The sequence below is a fragment of the Psammomys obesus genome, unplaced genomic scaffold, assembly GCF_907164565.1.
Source record: "Psammomys obesus unplaced genomic scaffold, mPsaObe1.curated_primary_1811, whole genome shotgun sequence".
Lineage (NCBI taxonomy): Eukaryota > Metazoa > Chordata > Mammalia > Rodentia > Muridae > Psammomys > Psammomys obesus.
This window is the reverse complement of record NW_026591086.1, coordinates 1,046,716-1,061,714: the sequence shown is the minus strand read 5'-3', so window position 1 is coordinate 1,061,714 and position 14,999 is coordinate 1,046,716. Positions and strand designations below refer to the sequence as shown.

The 14,999-nt window shown below is 44.4% G+C and overlaps 1 protein-coding gene across 1 annotated transcript in view; it reads right to left on the bottom strand.

Moving 5' to 3' along the window:
* The window catches only part of Serpine3 (serpin family E member 3), a 28,795-nt gene extending 22,275 nt beyond the window's left edge, over window positions 1–6,520 (bottom strand). The window contains exons 1-2 of the mRNA XM_055609792.1: window positions 6,259–6,520; window positions 714–938 (exon numbers count right to left, since the gene is read on the bottom strand). Of these exons, the coding sequence (XP_055465767.1) occupies window positions 714–938; window positions 6,259–6,520 (487 nt within the window). The remainder of the gene's footprint in view (window positions 1–713; window positions 939–6,258) is intronic.
* Between the last annotated feature and the right edge of the window lie 8,479 nt (window positions 6,521–14,999).

Below are 14,999 nucleotides of genomic sequence, written 5' to 3'. Positions count from 1 at the left end.
TTCGTGGCTCACAGGCAAGCAGGAAATTCAGCCCTTGGTGCTTCAGTTTCTCCATTTGAAAAATGGAGACAGCACCCACCTTCTAGGATCAATGGGCGAGTGAAATGAAAAAATCACAGTTCAAGCAGCATTTAATTAAAAAAAAAAAAAAAGCGTAGCGGATATTAGTCACCTCCACACACTTCATAACAATCATAGCACTCGGTGGCTGCCACCCATGTTTGGATTATGAATAGCAAGCATGCAATAGAACCAAGTGAAACATACTAGGTATAACTTATAATTTGGCCCTCTTTTTTTTGTGCTTCCTTAACCTAAGTTTCCTGGAAGCTACTTTCCTGATCCCTGCTGCATATTGCTGTCACATGGGGTAATTGTAGGTCAAAACAGACAAGAGCTCGGTGAGAAATGGCCTGGGGAGAGTGACATGGGGCAAATCCCGTAGGGTATTTGCAGAGGTGGTAGGCTCTGAGGAGCGCCTTTCTGCGTGTGTGTGCACGGCACCCACTCTTGTACACTGTACGCTGGGCTGCGAAGAGGGAGGAACAGAGGAGGGACAAGCCCGCTCTGGTTGTTTCCCAGAACACCCTTTCACGGGTGCTGTAACTCCGGGCACCCTGAACCTCACCATGGCTTCTGACTACCGATAGGCGGCGCTGTTTCTTTGCCGCCCTCTGCCCCTAGCCTTGCCAAGGCGGATGGTTTTCCTTTACCTGTGCTCTGTCCCGATGTGTCCTCCGTGGCGGTGCGATTGGGGTCACTGAAGTCAGCTGGCTCCAGACTGCTGTTGGCCCACCAGGAGACTTGCTCCACGAAGCAGGGAGACAGGGACGTTCCGGTTTGCGTGAAAAGGGTGCAGGCCAGCTCCATCCCGATGCCTTGACTGGAGTTGTGCAATGTGGTGTAAACAGTATGCAGGAATTCTCTCACTCTTGGGTCTGTGAGGAAGGAGTGTTTGTAAGGGCTTACACAGACCCACCTGCAGGTTGTCTCCGAAGGTGCGTGCACTGAAAAGTTCTTCACTGGAAATGGCATGGCTACCCTAGGCGAAATTCACCTACCCCCGCAGCTGAGAAGTTGGGCAGAAAACATACTAGATCACAAGTGTGGCTGGGAGAGAGTCTTCCTGTGCCTCAGAAGCGGCAAACCTGCGCCTTCCTGACTCAGGGACACCGTGAGCCCTGGAGGAGAGTGTAGGGCTGGGATATGGCAGGTCTGGTGCGCCATGGTGGGATTTCTAACAGGAAGCCAGAAGGGTTCTGTGCAGTATTGTAACAGGCTTGGGCAGTGGCCAAGGAGCTGCTCTCCTAGTTAGAATTCTATGCTGTAATAGAGGCCATGGCCAAAAGCAACTTTGGACGGAAAGGGCTTATTTTACCTTATAGTTTACAGTCCATTACCGAGGAAAGTCAGGGCAGAAACTCAAGGCAGGAGCCTTGAGGCAGGAACTGAAGCAGAAGCCGTGGAAGGATGCTGCTTACTAGCTTGTTCCGCATGTCTTGCTCAGCCTGCTTTCTTACACAACCCAGGTGGGCGCACCCCCAGTGTCCTGGGTCCTCTCGCATCGATCATTGATCCAGGAAATGTCACACAGAATTGCCTATGGGACTATCTGACGGAGGTGTTTTCTCGGCCGAGGCTCCGCTTCCCAGATCAGTCTCTCACGTGTCAGGATAGCTGCCTTGTCCTCAGCATATCTTGTCCGAGGGCTCATACCCAGGGTTTTACGGAGCTAAAGCCCCTGTTCCCCGTAAGCTGCTTTTATCAGGTGTTTCATTACAGTGAAGAGAACAATAAATACAGCCACAAGAAATAGAGCCCGGGACGAGTGTTCTTGGAGGCAGAAATACTGAAGTAGCAGAGGGATGGGTTTTGAGGAGACCCTGCTCCTGAGAGCTCTGTTCTCCAGATGAACAGGAGATGCTGAACACACAGATTTTAGGGGGGATGGGTAGGGGGATGGGACTATATTTACTACATTCCAGAGAAGTGGTTCTCAACCTTTACTACCATTCTTCACGTTGTGGTGGCCCACAACCATAACTTATGTTAGTTGCTACTTCACAATTGTAATTTTGCTACTGTTAGGAACTGTAATGTCAATATCTCTGTTTTCTGATGGTCTTAGGTGACCCATGTGGAATGGGTTGTTTGACTCTCAAAGGGGTCGTTGACCCACAAGTTGAGGACTTCTGTTCTAAAGCCTCTATAGGGGCAGAAGTGAATGGTCTGAGAGCAGGAACAAGGCTCTCCAAGAGGAACCCCATCACTGCTGGCTTCTGCCTAGCCTAGCCTCTTGCTTCCAAAGTAAAAAGGCATAAGGTAAGGGCCTAGAATTAGGTGGTGATGCTAAAACAGGATGCTGAAAGAGAGAAGGAAGAAGAAGAAGAAGAAGAAGAAGAAGAAGAAGAAGAAGAAGAAGAAGAAGAAGAGGAAGAAGAAAAACAGCAACTTAAAAAAAAATCACCATCTTAGCTTGTCTGATACGTGGGTTACTCCAAAGCTGGTGGGTCTGGACTCTGGAAGGTTCTGGACTCTGCAAAGTTCTAGAGGCTGGAAGAAGGTTCACCTCCATAAAATTTCAAACTATGGGAACTGTCTTCTGAATACAGATATTTTAATTTTCAAGAACTCTGAGAGGGCTGATTGCAGGTGCTCTCTGGGAGGTAGGAACTGGGAGGAGGGTGAAGCTGCCTTTGATGAGAAGGAGAGGAAGCAATGTGCTTATAAGCTTAAGGGATGGCTTCCTGGCCCTTGTGGGATAAGGGGAACTCTGGAGAGAACACAAAATTTGGAATCAGCATTCTGGAACTTGAACTTGGCTCTGTCACTTGCCGCTGGCTCAGTTCTGCCAAACCATTTACCTCTTGTGTTAGTCTGTGAAAAATCGAATGACACACTCTGGGGCGGGGTGGGGAACAGGACTATGACTCAGTATGCATTACAAAACAGAATCCCTGGGGCTGGACCACCTTCCTAGCTGAGGCCTATATGCTATAATGTTTTCATTAATTTCTCTAGAAGGACAATGAAAGGGCTTAGAAGCTGGAGCAATTGGAAATTATGTGTTCCCTGTGGACACAAGACCCAGAGAGAATGCAAGCTGGATCTGACTTGATAGCTCCTCCCTGAGGACTAGCTGTCAGAGTACTGGAACTTGATATTCGAGTTTCCAAAGGGAGAGAGCAACCAATAAACAGTCAGTCCTGCCCAGCAGAAACTCAAAAATGACGAGCATGGCACAAGAAACCTAAGGGTTCAGTAGTGGCACTCATTGGTTATCTTGTCAGTAATCAATAGCTCTCTAATTGAACTTAAAGGTCCACTCAGCAAGAGAGAAGTCATCCTTGGGACGGGAAGTCTGTCTAAGTACTGGGGTATAGTGATGTTATGGATCTTAGAGGAGAATCTACAACAACCACTTCACCAAGCCAGCATCATCCCTAAGTACATTCCAAATATCCATTCTTAATAACCACCTGTCAGAGCGAGCAACCAACCAACCAACCAACCAACCAACCAACCAACCAACCACCACAACAAAGAAAACTACCACCAACAAAAACTTCTCTTTGCAATGGACTGGAGACCATTTATAGAACACCACAACTGGTCAAAATGGAGTGCACAAGTGATTTTGTGGTGCCCATGTCCAATTGCACATACGACTTAAGGAACATAGCAGGAGATGGGGCTGAAAGATTGTAAGAGCCAGAGGACCAAGAAATCTATTGTGAGATTGTGTCTTCGACAAATGACAACCAAGTTTTACCCATGAAATCTCAACAATATGGTGGCCTAAACAAGACCAGAACACGCACAACACCAATACACACGCTAGTATAGAAGGGAAATCTCATGGGGCCTCAGCCTTAGAGAAAGAATTACAGGTAACTTAAGGAATGTTGAGAAAGGAAGAAATTGCCTTCCCCAGGGAAGAGCCTCTCCCTGGTTGGTTATCCACTACCATACTACCAAGTGGTCAAGCCCTACAGGTAACATTAAATGGACTGAACAGGTTACATTTAGATATTTAAGTATAGATGTGTATGTGTCTGTGTGTGTATGTAACAACAACAAATAAAAAGAGGCCATGATTTCTTTCTTTCTCTTTCTTTCTTTCTTTCTTTCTTTCTTTCTTTCTTTCTTTCTTTCTTTCTTTCTTTCTTTCAGGCCATGATTTCAAGAAGGAGCAAGGAGGCAGGGGGCCCGCATGGGAAAGATTTGAGGGAAGAAAGAGAAAATGAAAAATGATATGATAATTTATATTTAAATGAAAAAATAAAGAATATATTAGAAGTTAAATTCTGTGTACATGTGTGTTGGCGCACATGAATGCAATGCCCGCAGAAGAAGGTATTGGACCTCCCAGAGCTGGACTTACAGGTGTTTGTGAGCTGTCTGACGTGGGTGCTGGGAATCAAATTTGGGTCCTCTGAAAGGTAAGAGCTCCTAACCGTTAGGTTGTAGACATCCTTCCAGCCCCATGTTATCATTTAAAAGAAAGACTGGACGGCAGCAGGCAACAGGTATTGGCGTATGGTTTTGAGCAGGGCACAGTCAAGTAAAATGGAGGGCGTGATGGACAGGACGCTGAGGGCCTGTTCCTGTCCTTACTAACTGATGATGGTGCCATACGATGGCAAAGCAGTGTGTGGCCCGGAAACTTAAGTGCGATTATTGTTGTGTATAAAATTCCTAACATCTGGGCAATCCCGAGCGGGCTCCCGGGAAGCCCGGATTTCATCATCACACTTAATCAACCAGTTAACTGGGTACCATGATGGGATCTGGTCTCAGATCTGACCCTCTCTTGCATGTGCCAGCCCAACCATCTTGACTTCTGTGAGCCTCTGTTGAAGGCTGCAGTGCCTGCCTTTTCTTCCAGGTTTACATTTCCTCTTCCCGACCAGCTCAGACACACTATCTTCTGGGGAGCCCCTGACATGCTGGTGGAATCACAAAAACACACTGCGTTTTGCCTGTTGCCTGTATTGCTCCCCCGAGACAGAGTTGCTGCCTTCAGAGTTCTCCATGTGTGTGTGTGTGTGTGTGTGTGTGTGTGTGTATGTGTGTGTGTGTGTGTGTAAACCAAATCCCTGGCCAGCTATGGCCCATTTGGCAAGAGCTGCACAATACTTGGTGGATCGCTCTGTACTGACCCTAAAGGAGCCTGTGGGCATGTACACTGCTGTGGTGTAATTGCTGAAAGTGACCGAGTTCTAAAAACTATCTATGATTTCAGCTGTCCCTAGGGAGAGCAAACCTATCTGTTGTCCAGCAGGATTTGTTTTAGCAGTGGCCAGAGAGTGTGCATGGAGGAGGAAAGGCAGTTCAGGTGGCACTCGGTGCCTGACATGTTGAGCGCTAACCTCTACTTGCCAGCTCAAGGGTCCACCCCCAACGGAAGCTGTGGCCAGACTGGGTTGCTATTGTTGCCTGAGCCTTCTGACAACCCTTAACTCATCCAAAGACCACTCCTGTCATTTTTAGTGACATCATTTCGTTTGTTTCGAGACGGGCTTCCTGCCACCTACCAGGCTGGCCTGGAAATCCCGCCTCAGCCACACTAGGTTTTATACTGACATCTTATTGTGAGCTTGAGAAGGGAAGGCCATGTTTGCCTGAGCCTGGAGCTGGTCAAGTACTGAGCTGCATCAGGAGTGTAGGATAATGCAGGCTGAGCTCTGTTCCTAGGACTCTTATTGCTATTAGCAGAGCTGTCATAAGAAACACAACACATAGATATAAGCTGGCAGACAGAGCATCGCTCAGAAACCACAGAATCACGAAAACAGTTTGGTCAAAGGCGAAGTCCTGGGTCTAAAGAGTTTGCGTTAACGTCCGGCCTTGCCCCTTATTGGCTATGTGACTCCCAGCAAGTTGTCACTACCCTGTGCCTACATACATCCCCAAATAGGGGTGGCGATGAGATCACCAGCCTCAAAAGGGTTGCCGAGGCAATCTGTGAATGTTTATAGGGTGTCTCCCACACTGCCCAGCCACAGCAAGCACTGTGAAACTGTGAAACAGTGTGTGTGTGTGTGTGTGTGTGTGTGAGACTCAAAACTGATATACTGCCATGAGGCTAGAAAGGAGTCTCCACAGTCAAGAACAAGCATGACCGCAGAAGTCTGAGTGCTTCACGCATGGCTACACCTCTGCCCCTGTGCACACTGGGAGCCGAGCTTCCCCACTGAGAGCACCTGAGCGGAGAGAAGCAGGGGAGAGAGGGAGTGTGGGAGAGAAGCCTCTTACCTTGCACAGTATACCCCAGGGCACCTGCCAGCTGCCAGCCAGTGTTCCCCCTGGCTCCAAACTGCAAAATCTCCAGGGAGAGGGACACACCAGCTGGCGAGATGACAAAGTTTGTCCCGTTTCTCTCTGCTGCTGCACTCCGGTAGAGGTGGAGAGCAAACTCAGTCTTCAGCAGCCACAGGCCTTCGCTGAGGGGGCTGCCTCCCCCTGCTGAGAAGCAGGAGGAGAGAAGGAGGATGGTGCCCTGCAGGAGAGGCAGCATGGAGGCTGGATGCCTGCAGATCAGAGGGAGGAGAAGCAGAAGGAGGGGTGCTGGAGACGGTGATGAGAGCAAGACTCATCATCTGAGAACTGGGACAACCCAACTCTGCTCTCAGTGGCCAGGAATGGCAACGGCCAGGCTCATCGCACTTTATGGATTACCCACCATGGTCCGACCTGTCTAGGCTACTTGAGTGGACTGGGATCCTTTTGAAAACTCAACCGTGTGCTTGGAGACCTGCTCCTGTGTTTCTTACTGCCTGTGTGGCCTTGGAAAAGTCCTGCTTATATCAAATCAAACCATGCTGTTGGGGAAAGAAATGTCAAAAGCGCATCCTATTCATTATTTCTTGGTACTCAGCTCACTTATAGCTGTGTCACATTTATCATGAGTAATTATGATATTAATCACACTCAAAGATTATCTTATCTTCTATGCTACAATGATTGTATATTCTTGTAAAAAATTCTCACAAACATACTAGATATCACAACTATAGTCACGGTGGCTATGCTCTAAGAAACTCAGTGATTCAAAGGTATGGGGAGAGGAACAGGGCTGTGACAGCTCCTGGCCTTCAAGAGGGTGACATGAAATCTCAAGAATGTTTATGAGCCAGGCATGGTGGCACACACCTTTAATCCCAGCACTCAGGAGGTAGAGGAAGGTGGATCTCTGTGAGTTTGAGGCCAGCCTGGTCTATAAAGGGAGTTCAGGATAGCTAGGGCTACACAGAGAAACTCTGTCTCTAAAAACAACCCTCTCCCCCCCCCAAAAAAAAAAAAAGAAAGAAAAAGAAAGGAAATGTACATACAAAGACTGAATCATGGGATAGATTATGAGGCCTAGAATATTAGATCCTATGCTATGTGGATTACTCCATAAAGAGTAAAACATACAAAGATACAAAGAAAGCCCCTCCTCAGAACTATGCTCTTCTGGGAAGAGAGGACACTGTGGTCAGAAAGTAATGTCAAAAAAGAACAGAGCAGAGTGCTTTCATTGGCTGTGCCAACAGACAGACAGTGACAGTCTTGGCTAAGTGCTTCAACCATGGAACCAGACTAGGTTGATGAGAGAGGGAGGCCCAGTCCAGACCTCTTCCTACAGATTCTTACAAGCCCTGGGCCTCATGGTATTCACTTTAGATAACGACCAAAGAGAGAGGGCCTGTTTCCCAGCTCTTTCTTTCATAGCCAGCTTAAATGCATATGATCTTGGAAAGCAGGGAGTGGGAATTTGTACGGGTGTGTTTGTCTGGGTCATTAGTGAAAGTCTAAAGTCCCAGCTTGAGAGCTCTTGCAGCTTTTATACCCTCCCCCCAGAAACACAGGCAGCCTTTACCAAAGAGACTTTGATGCCCAGACTCTGTGACCCCTGTCCTGCCATGGCTACCAGGCATGAGCTGCATACTCACTGACTCTGATCGAATGGTCGTGTCCTCGTTCAGTTCTGCTCTTGTGTCCCCAGCATCAATATGCTGCCCTTTTTAAAAGGGTGCAGCTGAATGTGCTCCGAATCACAAGACATCACAGGGAGGAAGCTGGCGATTGCCGTCTCTGCCCGAGATGTCTCTACCACTCGGTCCAAATTCCTGGGGCATGGAGGTTCTGCAGGGAGCCAGGAGAAACAACTCAGCTCTAGGCAGCAAAGCCCAGATGAGAACAGAGTACGCTTTGGGGTCAGAGCCAACCATGCCCATCAAGCCTTCTAAGGCTTGTGACCTGGTTGTGCCAGCAAGGAACCCTCCATTGAAGAATTCCACGGTAACTCTGGGTTTTTCTGGGTGCCAGGTACCTAATGCTTCTCCCCTCCTCCTGGACAGAAAACAATAAGTCAGCCTTTGAGCATGACCTGAAACTTTCAGCGATGCTGAGAAGAAATGCAGTACGAAGTCTGGTTCCATCAGGATGGGGCAAGGCAGCTGGCCTCACCTGTTCTTAACAAAAGCGAGTGTGCCTGTGTAACGTGAGCTCTAGAGCAGACGCTGCTACAGCAAGCCCGCTATAATAACTTCAGACAGAGAGGTCCCGTGGGGGTCTCTTTAACCTGACAAGTACACACGCCCCTATAATCACTGGGCAATTTACTTTAAAGTTTAATCATAGATGCTCAAGCCAAGGGTAATTTGGGTTTAAGGATAGTTACAATCCTGTCTCTGTTTCAGATGAAATCTCCCGAAATCTTGAATTTTGAATTCACTATTGTGTGTCTTGTTCTCTAAGCCTAAGTATGGCAGGGAAAAGAAATCTATTTAACTCCTGTTAAAGTACCCAGAGAAAGCATTCCATCCATTCATGCATCCAAGAAATAGCTCCTGATTGCCTGCCGGGTTCTGAGGCACAGGGACAGCTTGGGGGATGTAGCCTTGAATCAGCAACCCAAGCTTGACTCTCACCAGACTCAGTCTTTCTCTTTGAATGTGGGTTTTAGGTGGCCACACTGACAGTGGTAAACAGAAAGCTGCAGTAAATGGCAATGACTTCTTTGCAACACCGTGAGGTTCTTAAGGCCGGACTTACTTCAGCAAAAGTTGGTTAATTAGTTAATTGCCAGTGGTAGTACAGGGGGACATGCTGTGTCACTTCTGTAAACATTATTTCCTACGTTTATGAACATTCAATTCTAAATTGCTTTTGAAAACATTTTCATGAAACAATGCCAGGGAAACTTAAAATGCTAGAAGTATTTGCCATGTGGATTAAGTCTTTTAAAGTGTAGATGAATAAAATTTAAAAAGCAGCTGATGTTTCTTTGGGGTACTCAGCAGAAACTGGTATGCCATCATGGCCTCTGACCATTTAAAGCGTTTGCAGATTGGCTTTCCTCTTGACAGGATAGATATCGGTTAAATGGATATTGGTGATTCATAGCCATAGCACCAAGCAAGGTAAGCATTACTGGATAGTGTCTGTGTTCTCCGAACTTTGTTAGATACTTTCCATTCTCAGCCGCACCTTGTGTGACTACCCGTGCCAACCACATGAAGATACATGTTATTCCCATTTCACAGAAGGAGCAACTAAGACAGAAGAACGTGAGGTTTGAGGTTGAGGTTTGGCCTGATAGCTAGCTGCTTCGCTCTGAGGCTTATGCTATTTCTCATAGCCTCAGTCTGTTAAGGGGCCAAGACATTGGATCTTTTGAATTCCCCCTAGGATTCTAAGGCTTCTGAGAGTCTATCCAGACTCTGTGGGCTGGTGATAGGCTTCTCCACGGCTTTCGTCTCCCAGGGCTGCTCTGGGGTAACTTCTCTAGGCAGATGCTTCTCTTCATTCGGGTAACTCTGCTGAGACCTCCCTCAGAGCCCTCTCTCTCCCTTTGGGACACACTAGTTCTCAGCCTGTACCCCACCAGGGACTCTCCAGCCAGCACATGTAGCTGGAAGGACACAGGCCAGTTCCTCCTTTTGGGCTCACTAGAGCTCTTGCCAACTGCCTGGCTGGAATGCTTTCATTGTCCTAACCAATCTTGAGACCCAGAATCAGCTCACCCTGTCCCAGGGGAAACTTGTTCCAAGCTCCTTGACCAAGCCGCTTCAGGTGTGAAATTGTAGTTGACTAGCAGAAGACTTGGGAAAAAATTTGTATCCCCCAAACACCAGAAAAACAGAGGAAATCACTTCTGGTGAAAGAAGGAAGAAGGCTTAAATAAATTTAAAAAAGAAAGAAAAGAAAAACTAAACCAGTAAACTAACTCCTAGATGTTCAAATCCCAACACAGAAATAAAAATAATATGAAAATTCAAAAGTAATGGCTCCTATTGAAAATGACCTAGAAGAACTCTCAGGCAAAGAATTAAAAATAAATATTAATAACTATGATCAAATACTCAAAGACAAAAGCAAAGAGAAGAATGAAACAAGATAGCTAATCTAAAACATGAAAGTAGTTTCAATTTTAAGAAAACTCAAATTGAAATGATGATGGAAATAAAAAACTCAGTAAGTGAATTAAAAATTCCATTGGAATGCTGGGCATGATCGTGTACTTCTTTAATCTCCACACTTGGGAGGCAGTCAGGTGGATCTCTGTGAGTTCAAGGCCAACCTGCTCTACAAAGCAAGTACAAGACAGCCAGGGCTCTGTTACATAGAGAAAACCTATCTTGAAAAACCAAACCAAACCAAACCAAGAAAGAAAAAAAGAACAAAGGGAAAAAAAAAAAAAGAACAACCCACAACTCAATGGAAAACCTCAATAACAGAATGACCATGTTGAAAACAGAGAGTCAGGGATGGAAAACAGAATAGAGGAATTAGATCACTCAATAAAGGAAAATGAGGCATTTTAAGAATATATAAGGAACTGTCTCTGACATGAACTCAACTGCTGGCTCTTTAACCTCCCCCCTCCCCCCCTCCCGGCAAGGGAGAAGCAGCCTTGCTAGGCTACAGAGGAGGACATTGCAGCCAATCCTGGTGAGACCTGATAGGAGGACCTCCCCTATCAGTAGTCTTAGAGAGGGGCAAGGAGGATATGAGAGAGGGAGGGTGAGATTGGGAGGAAATAAGGGAAGGGGCTACAGCTGAGATACAAAGTAGATAAACTGTAACTAAGATAAAAAATAAAAATTTAATTAAAAAAGAATATATAAATGGAACATGAAAAGGCTCGGGGTACCATGAAAAGACATAAGTTGTGAATTATGATCAAAAAACAGGAGATGACACAATAGCAGAGACATAGAAAATATCTTCGGGAATATCATAGAAGAAAAATTTCCAAAGCTGAAGAAAGAGATGCCATTCATCTAGAAAGAGGTCATCAGAATATGAAACAAACAAGGCCAGGAAAGAAATTCTCCATGACACATTAGAACTAAAACATTGAAAAGTGAATAACAAAAAGGGTATTGAAATATTCAAGGGAAAAAGTCCAGTTGTTCAAGTGATATACAAGAGTAGCACTAGATTGCTTGGCGGAAACCTTTAAAGCCAAAAGGGACTGGAAAGCTCTGCTCTAAGCCCTGAAAGACCCGAACTGACGTCCAGGTTATCATATCAGCACAATTTTCCATTAGAGATGAAGAAGAAATACAAATTTTCCATGATAAAAACAGACTAAAGGGCTTTATGACTACCAAGTCATCTCTACAGAAGATCTGAGAAGAAAGACTTCAATCTGAAGAGAAGAATCATTGTCCCTGGGAAGCCAAATAATATCAGGACAGGTAATCAAAAGAGGTCCAAGGAAACATCAAAAAAGTCAATAAATAAAATGACAGGAATTACTACACATATTTCAATATTATGTCTGGATATTAATCAGTAAAATGATACAGACTGGCAAGCTGAATAGAAAATAAGTGCCCCCTCTCTTTTTTTTTTTTGCCTCCAAGGAACAAACTTCACCATCAAGTGCTAGCCACTTTATGGTAAAAGTATGGAAAACGATATCCCAAGCAAATGGAACCAAGGAAAAAAGCAGGCATAGCTATTCCAATATCTGACAAAACAGACTTCAATCACAAACTAATGAGATGAGATAAGGAGGGATTTATTAAAAGAAAAATCTACCAACAGGATATTATAATCCAAAATATATATGCATAAAACACAGGGAAACCTAATTTTATAAATGAAACACTGTTAAATATAAAACTACGGCTGACTCAATGATAGTGGGTGATTTCAATATCCTGCTTTCATCAATAGATCATCTGGGAGAAAGAAAACCTAGGGAAACTCTGAAAATAAATGCCATTATAAATCAAATGTATATAACAGACATGTACAGAACATCCACCTAACATTAAAGAATACACATTCCTCTCAGCCACCTGTTAAGACTTTCTCGAAAATCGATCACCTATTAGGACAACTCTGAAAGATCCCCGGAGGGTATCTTCCGTCAGAGAGACCCCCTCCCAAAGAACAACGAGTCCATTCGGATGCAAACAGCAAGAGGCTTTTATTTTGATTCACGAGTACTCGGGGCAGCAAGGTCACTAGGGAGAACCCTGCGCGCCTGCTTGGGGAAAAACTGGGGTTTTTATAGGGTTTTAGAGCAGAAGCACTGGTACAGAAGCGAGAGGGCATGGTTACAGGGGGCTGATTGGTACGTTTACACGAGACCACAATTTGCGTCAAAGTTTGGCAGGGGCACCCAGATTCCAGGAACTGGGTGGTCAAGGGGGGTAGGATGACCCCTTGACGTGGCCCGCCACCTGTTATTTTGTTTTTCTCTATCTTAGCTGAAACAGTCTCACAGATATCTATGAGAGTGATTAACACAAACTGTTTTTAGTATGACTGGGGCAGCCTGACCACAGATATCCCAAATGGGTGACACAGCTAGGATTTTTCAGTAATTTTCCAGTTTCTCATCTGGCCTTCAGAGTTTTATAAAATAGTGGTGTCTCACAAAATGGCGTTAGCTATGTTTAACTTAGGGTGAGGCTGGGGTCTTTCAACTCAATAAATATAGGAAAATGGAATTTGCATCCAGTCTGACCACAGTGGGATAAAGTTGGACATCAACACAAGAGAATGTACATAAACGCATGGGATGTAAGTAGCATACTACTGAATAACGATTTTATCAAAAGAGAAATGAAGAAAAGGACACTTTAAAAATCCCTGCAATGGAACGAAAATGTAAATACAGGTAAAATCTACAGAATACACCAAAGGCATTCCTGAGAATTGAGAGCACTAAGTGCCTACATTACAATTTTTGAGAGATCTCAAATTAACAATTTAATAATATTCCTGAAAGACTTAGAAACACAAGAACAAAAATCACTATGAAAAAGTAGACAGGGAGTAATAGTCAAAATCAGAGCTGAAATCAATCATATAGAAACAAACAAACAAACTATTATGCAAATAAACCAGAAGAAAAGAGAAAGAATCTAAATTAATAGAATTAAGCATGAACTGGGAGACATTACAACAAACACAGGAAATTCAGTGAATTATATGGACATGCTTTAAAACTCTGTATTTCACCAAGCTGGAAAACCTAAAATAGATGAGTTTTTAGATAAATATAGCATACCAAAGATAAATAAAGATGAAATAAATAAATAGACCCATAATATAGCAATGAGATAGAAGCAGTAACTGAAAATGTCCCAATAAAATAAGCACAGGGAAAGATGGATCCAGCACAGAATCATATTAGACCTTTCAAAGAAAAACTAATACCAGTACTATTCAAAGTATCAAACAAGTTAGAAAGTGATGTACATTTCCAAATTCTTATGAGCCCAGTGTTACCCTTATATCAAAAACTAAGCAAAGACTGAACAAAAAACTTAAGACCAGCCATTAAAAATGTTGAGGCCCAGTGCTCATCGATTCCCTCACAGCTATGCATTGTGGGTGTATTCACCAGGGTGAGGTACCACAGACTACTCCAAGGTATACCACGACCTGCTGATACATCCCATCAATTTTTAGCTTATTTTGTATTTCTGATGTTGGTGAAGAATAGATGGTTATCCTTTGAAGGGACAGCCATGTAGCTCTTTTGAGGGAAACATTTTTACAAGTAAACAAATGTTTTATGTAAAAAGGTTAATTACCAATTTTAAGCGCATATATATATATATATGAAATAAAGGATAAGAAATCGTTATGCACTTCATTGTGTGTCACAGGCTAATGGGCTACCTGGCTGCCTGCTATTTTTGTTAAAGTATATTTAGATTTCTCATATATTAGGCTTGTCCTTTTAGAAGCAGGTTACTGACTTCTCACTTTAGAACATTCCACTGAAAAGAGTGCTAGAAAGATAATAATGAGTTAAGAACAATGGGGTTGTGAGAATATCAAAAACTGGAAGCAGGGTGTGGTGGTGCACACCTTTAATCCCAGCACTCTGGGAAGCAGAGGCAGGTTCAAGGCCAGCCTGGTCTACAAAGTGAGTTCAGGACCGCCAAGGCTACACAGAGAAACCATGTCTCGAAAAACCAAAAAATCCAAAAAACCAAAAGAAAAAAATAAATAAACCAACCAACCAAACAAACAAAGAAAAAAAACCCAAAAACTAAAATGAAACAAAACAACAAAAAACCAAACCAAAACAAAAATGCTGAAAATTTGGGTTTAGATTTTTCTGAACACTGTCCACGAGGACAGAGAAAGTTCTTGTCCACAGCTGTATTGTTAATCCTGAGAAAAGGATCTGGCCCGGGGGAGCCCCTCAGCACGTAACTTGTTGATTGATTGGAGAAATGAATGTTAGTCGTCTGTGACTGTAATGAATATCTGAGCTAATCAGCCTGATGGATAGAAGGTTGGTTTTGCTTCCCAGCTTTAAAGTGTCAGTCTATCGTGGTCACGTTCGGGAGGTAGGACACCATGGTAAGAGTGTGTGGCGGAAGAAAGCTGCTCACCTAGCCGGAAGTGAAAAAAGATAAACAGGAAGAGCTTGCAGTCCAAGGACCCAAAGGCCTCCCACTGGGCCCCTACCGCTTAACATTCTCACCATCACCTTCTGGCCCGAGCTGAGGATCAAGTCTTTAACAGGC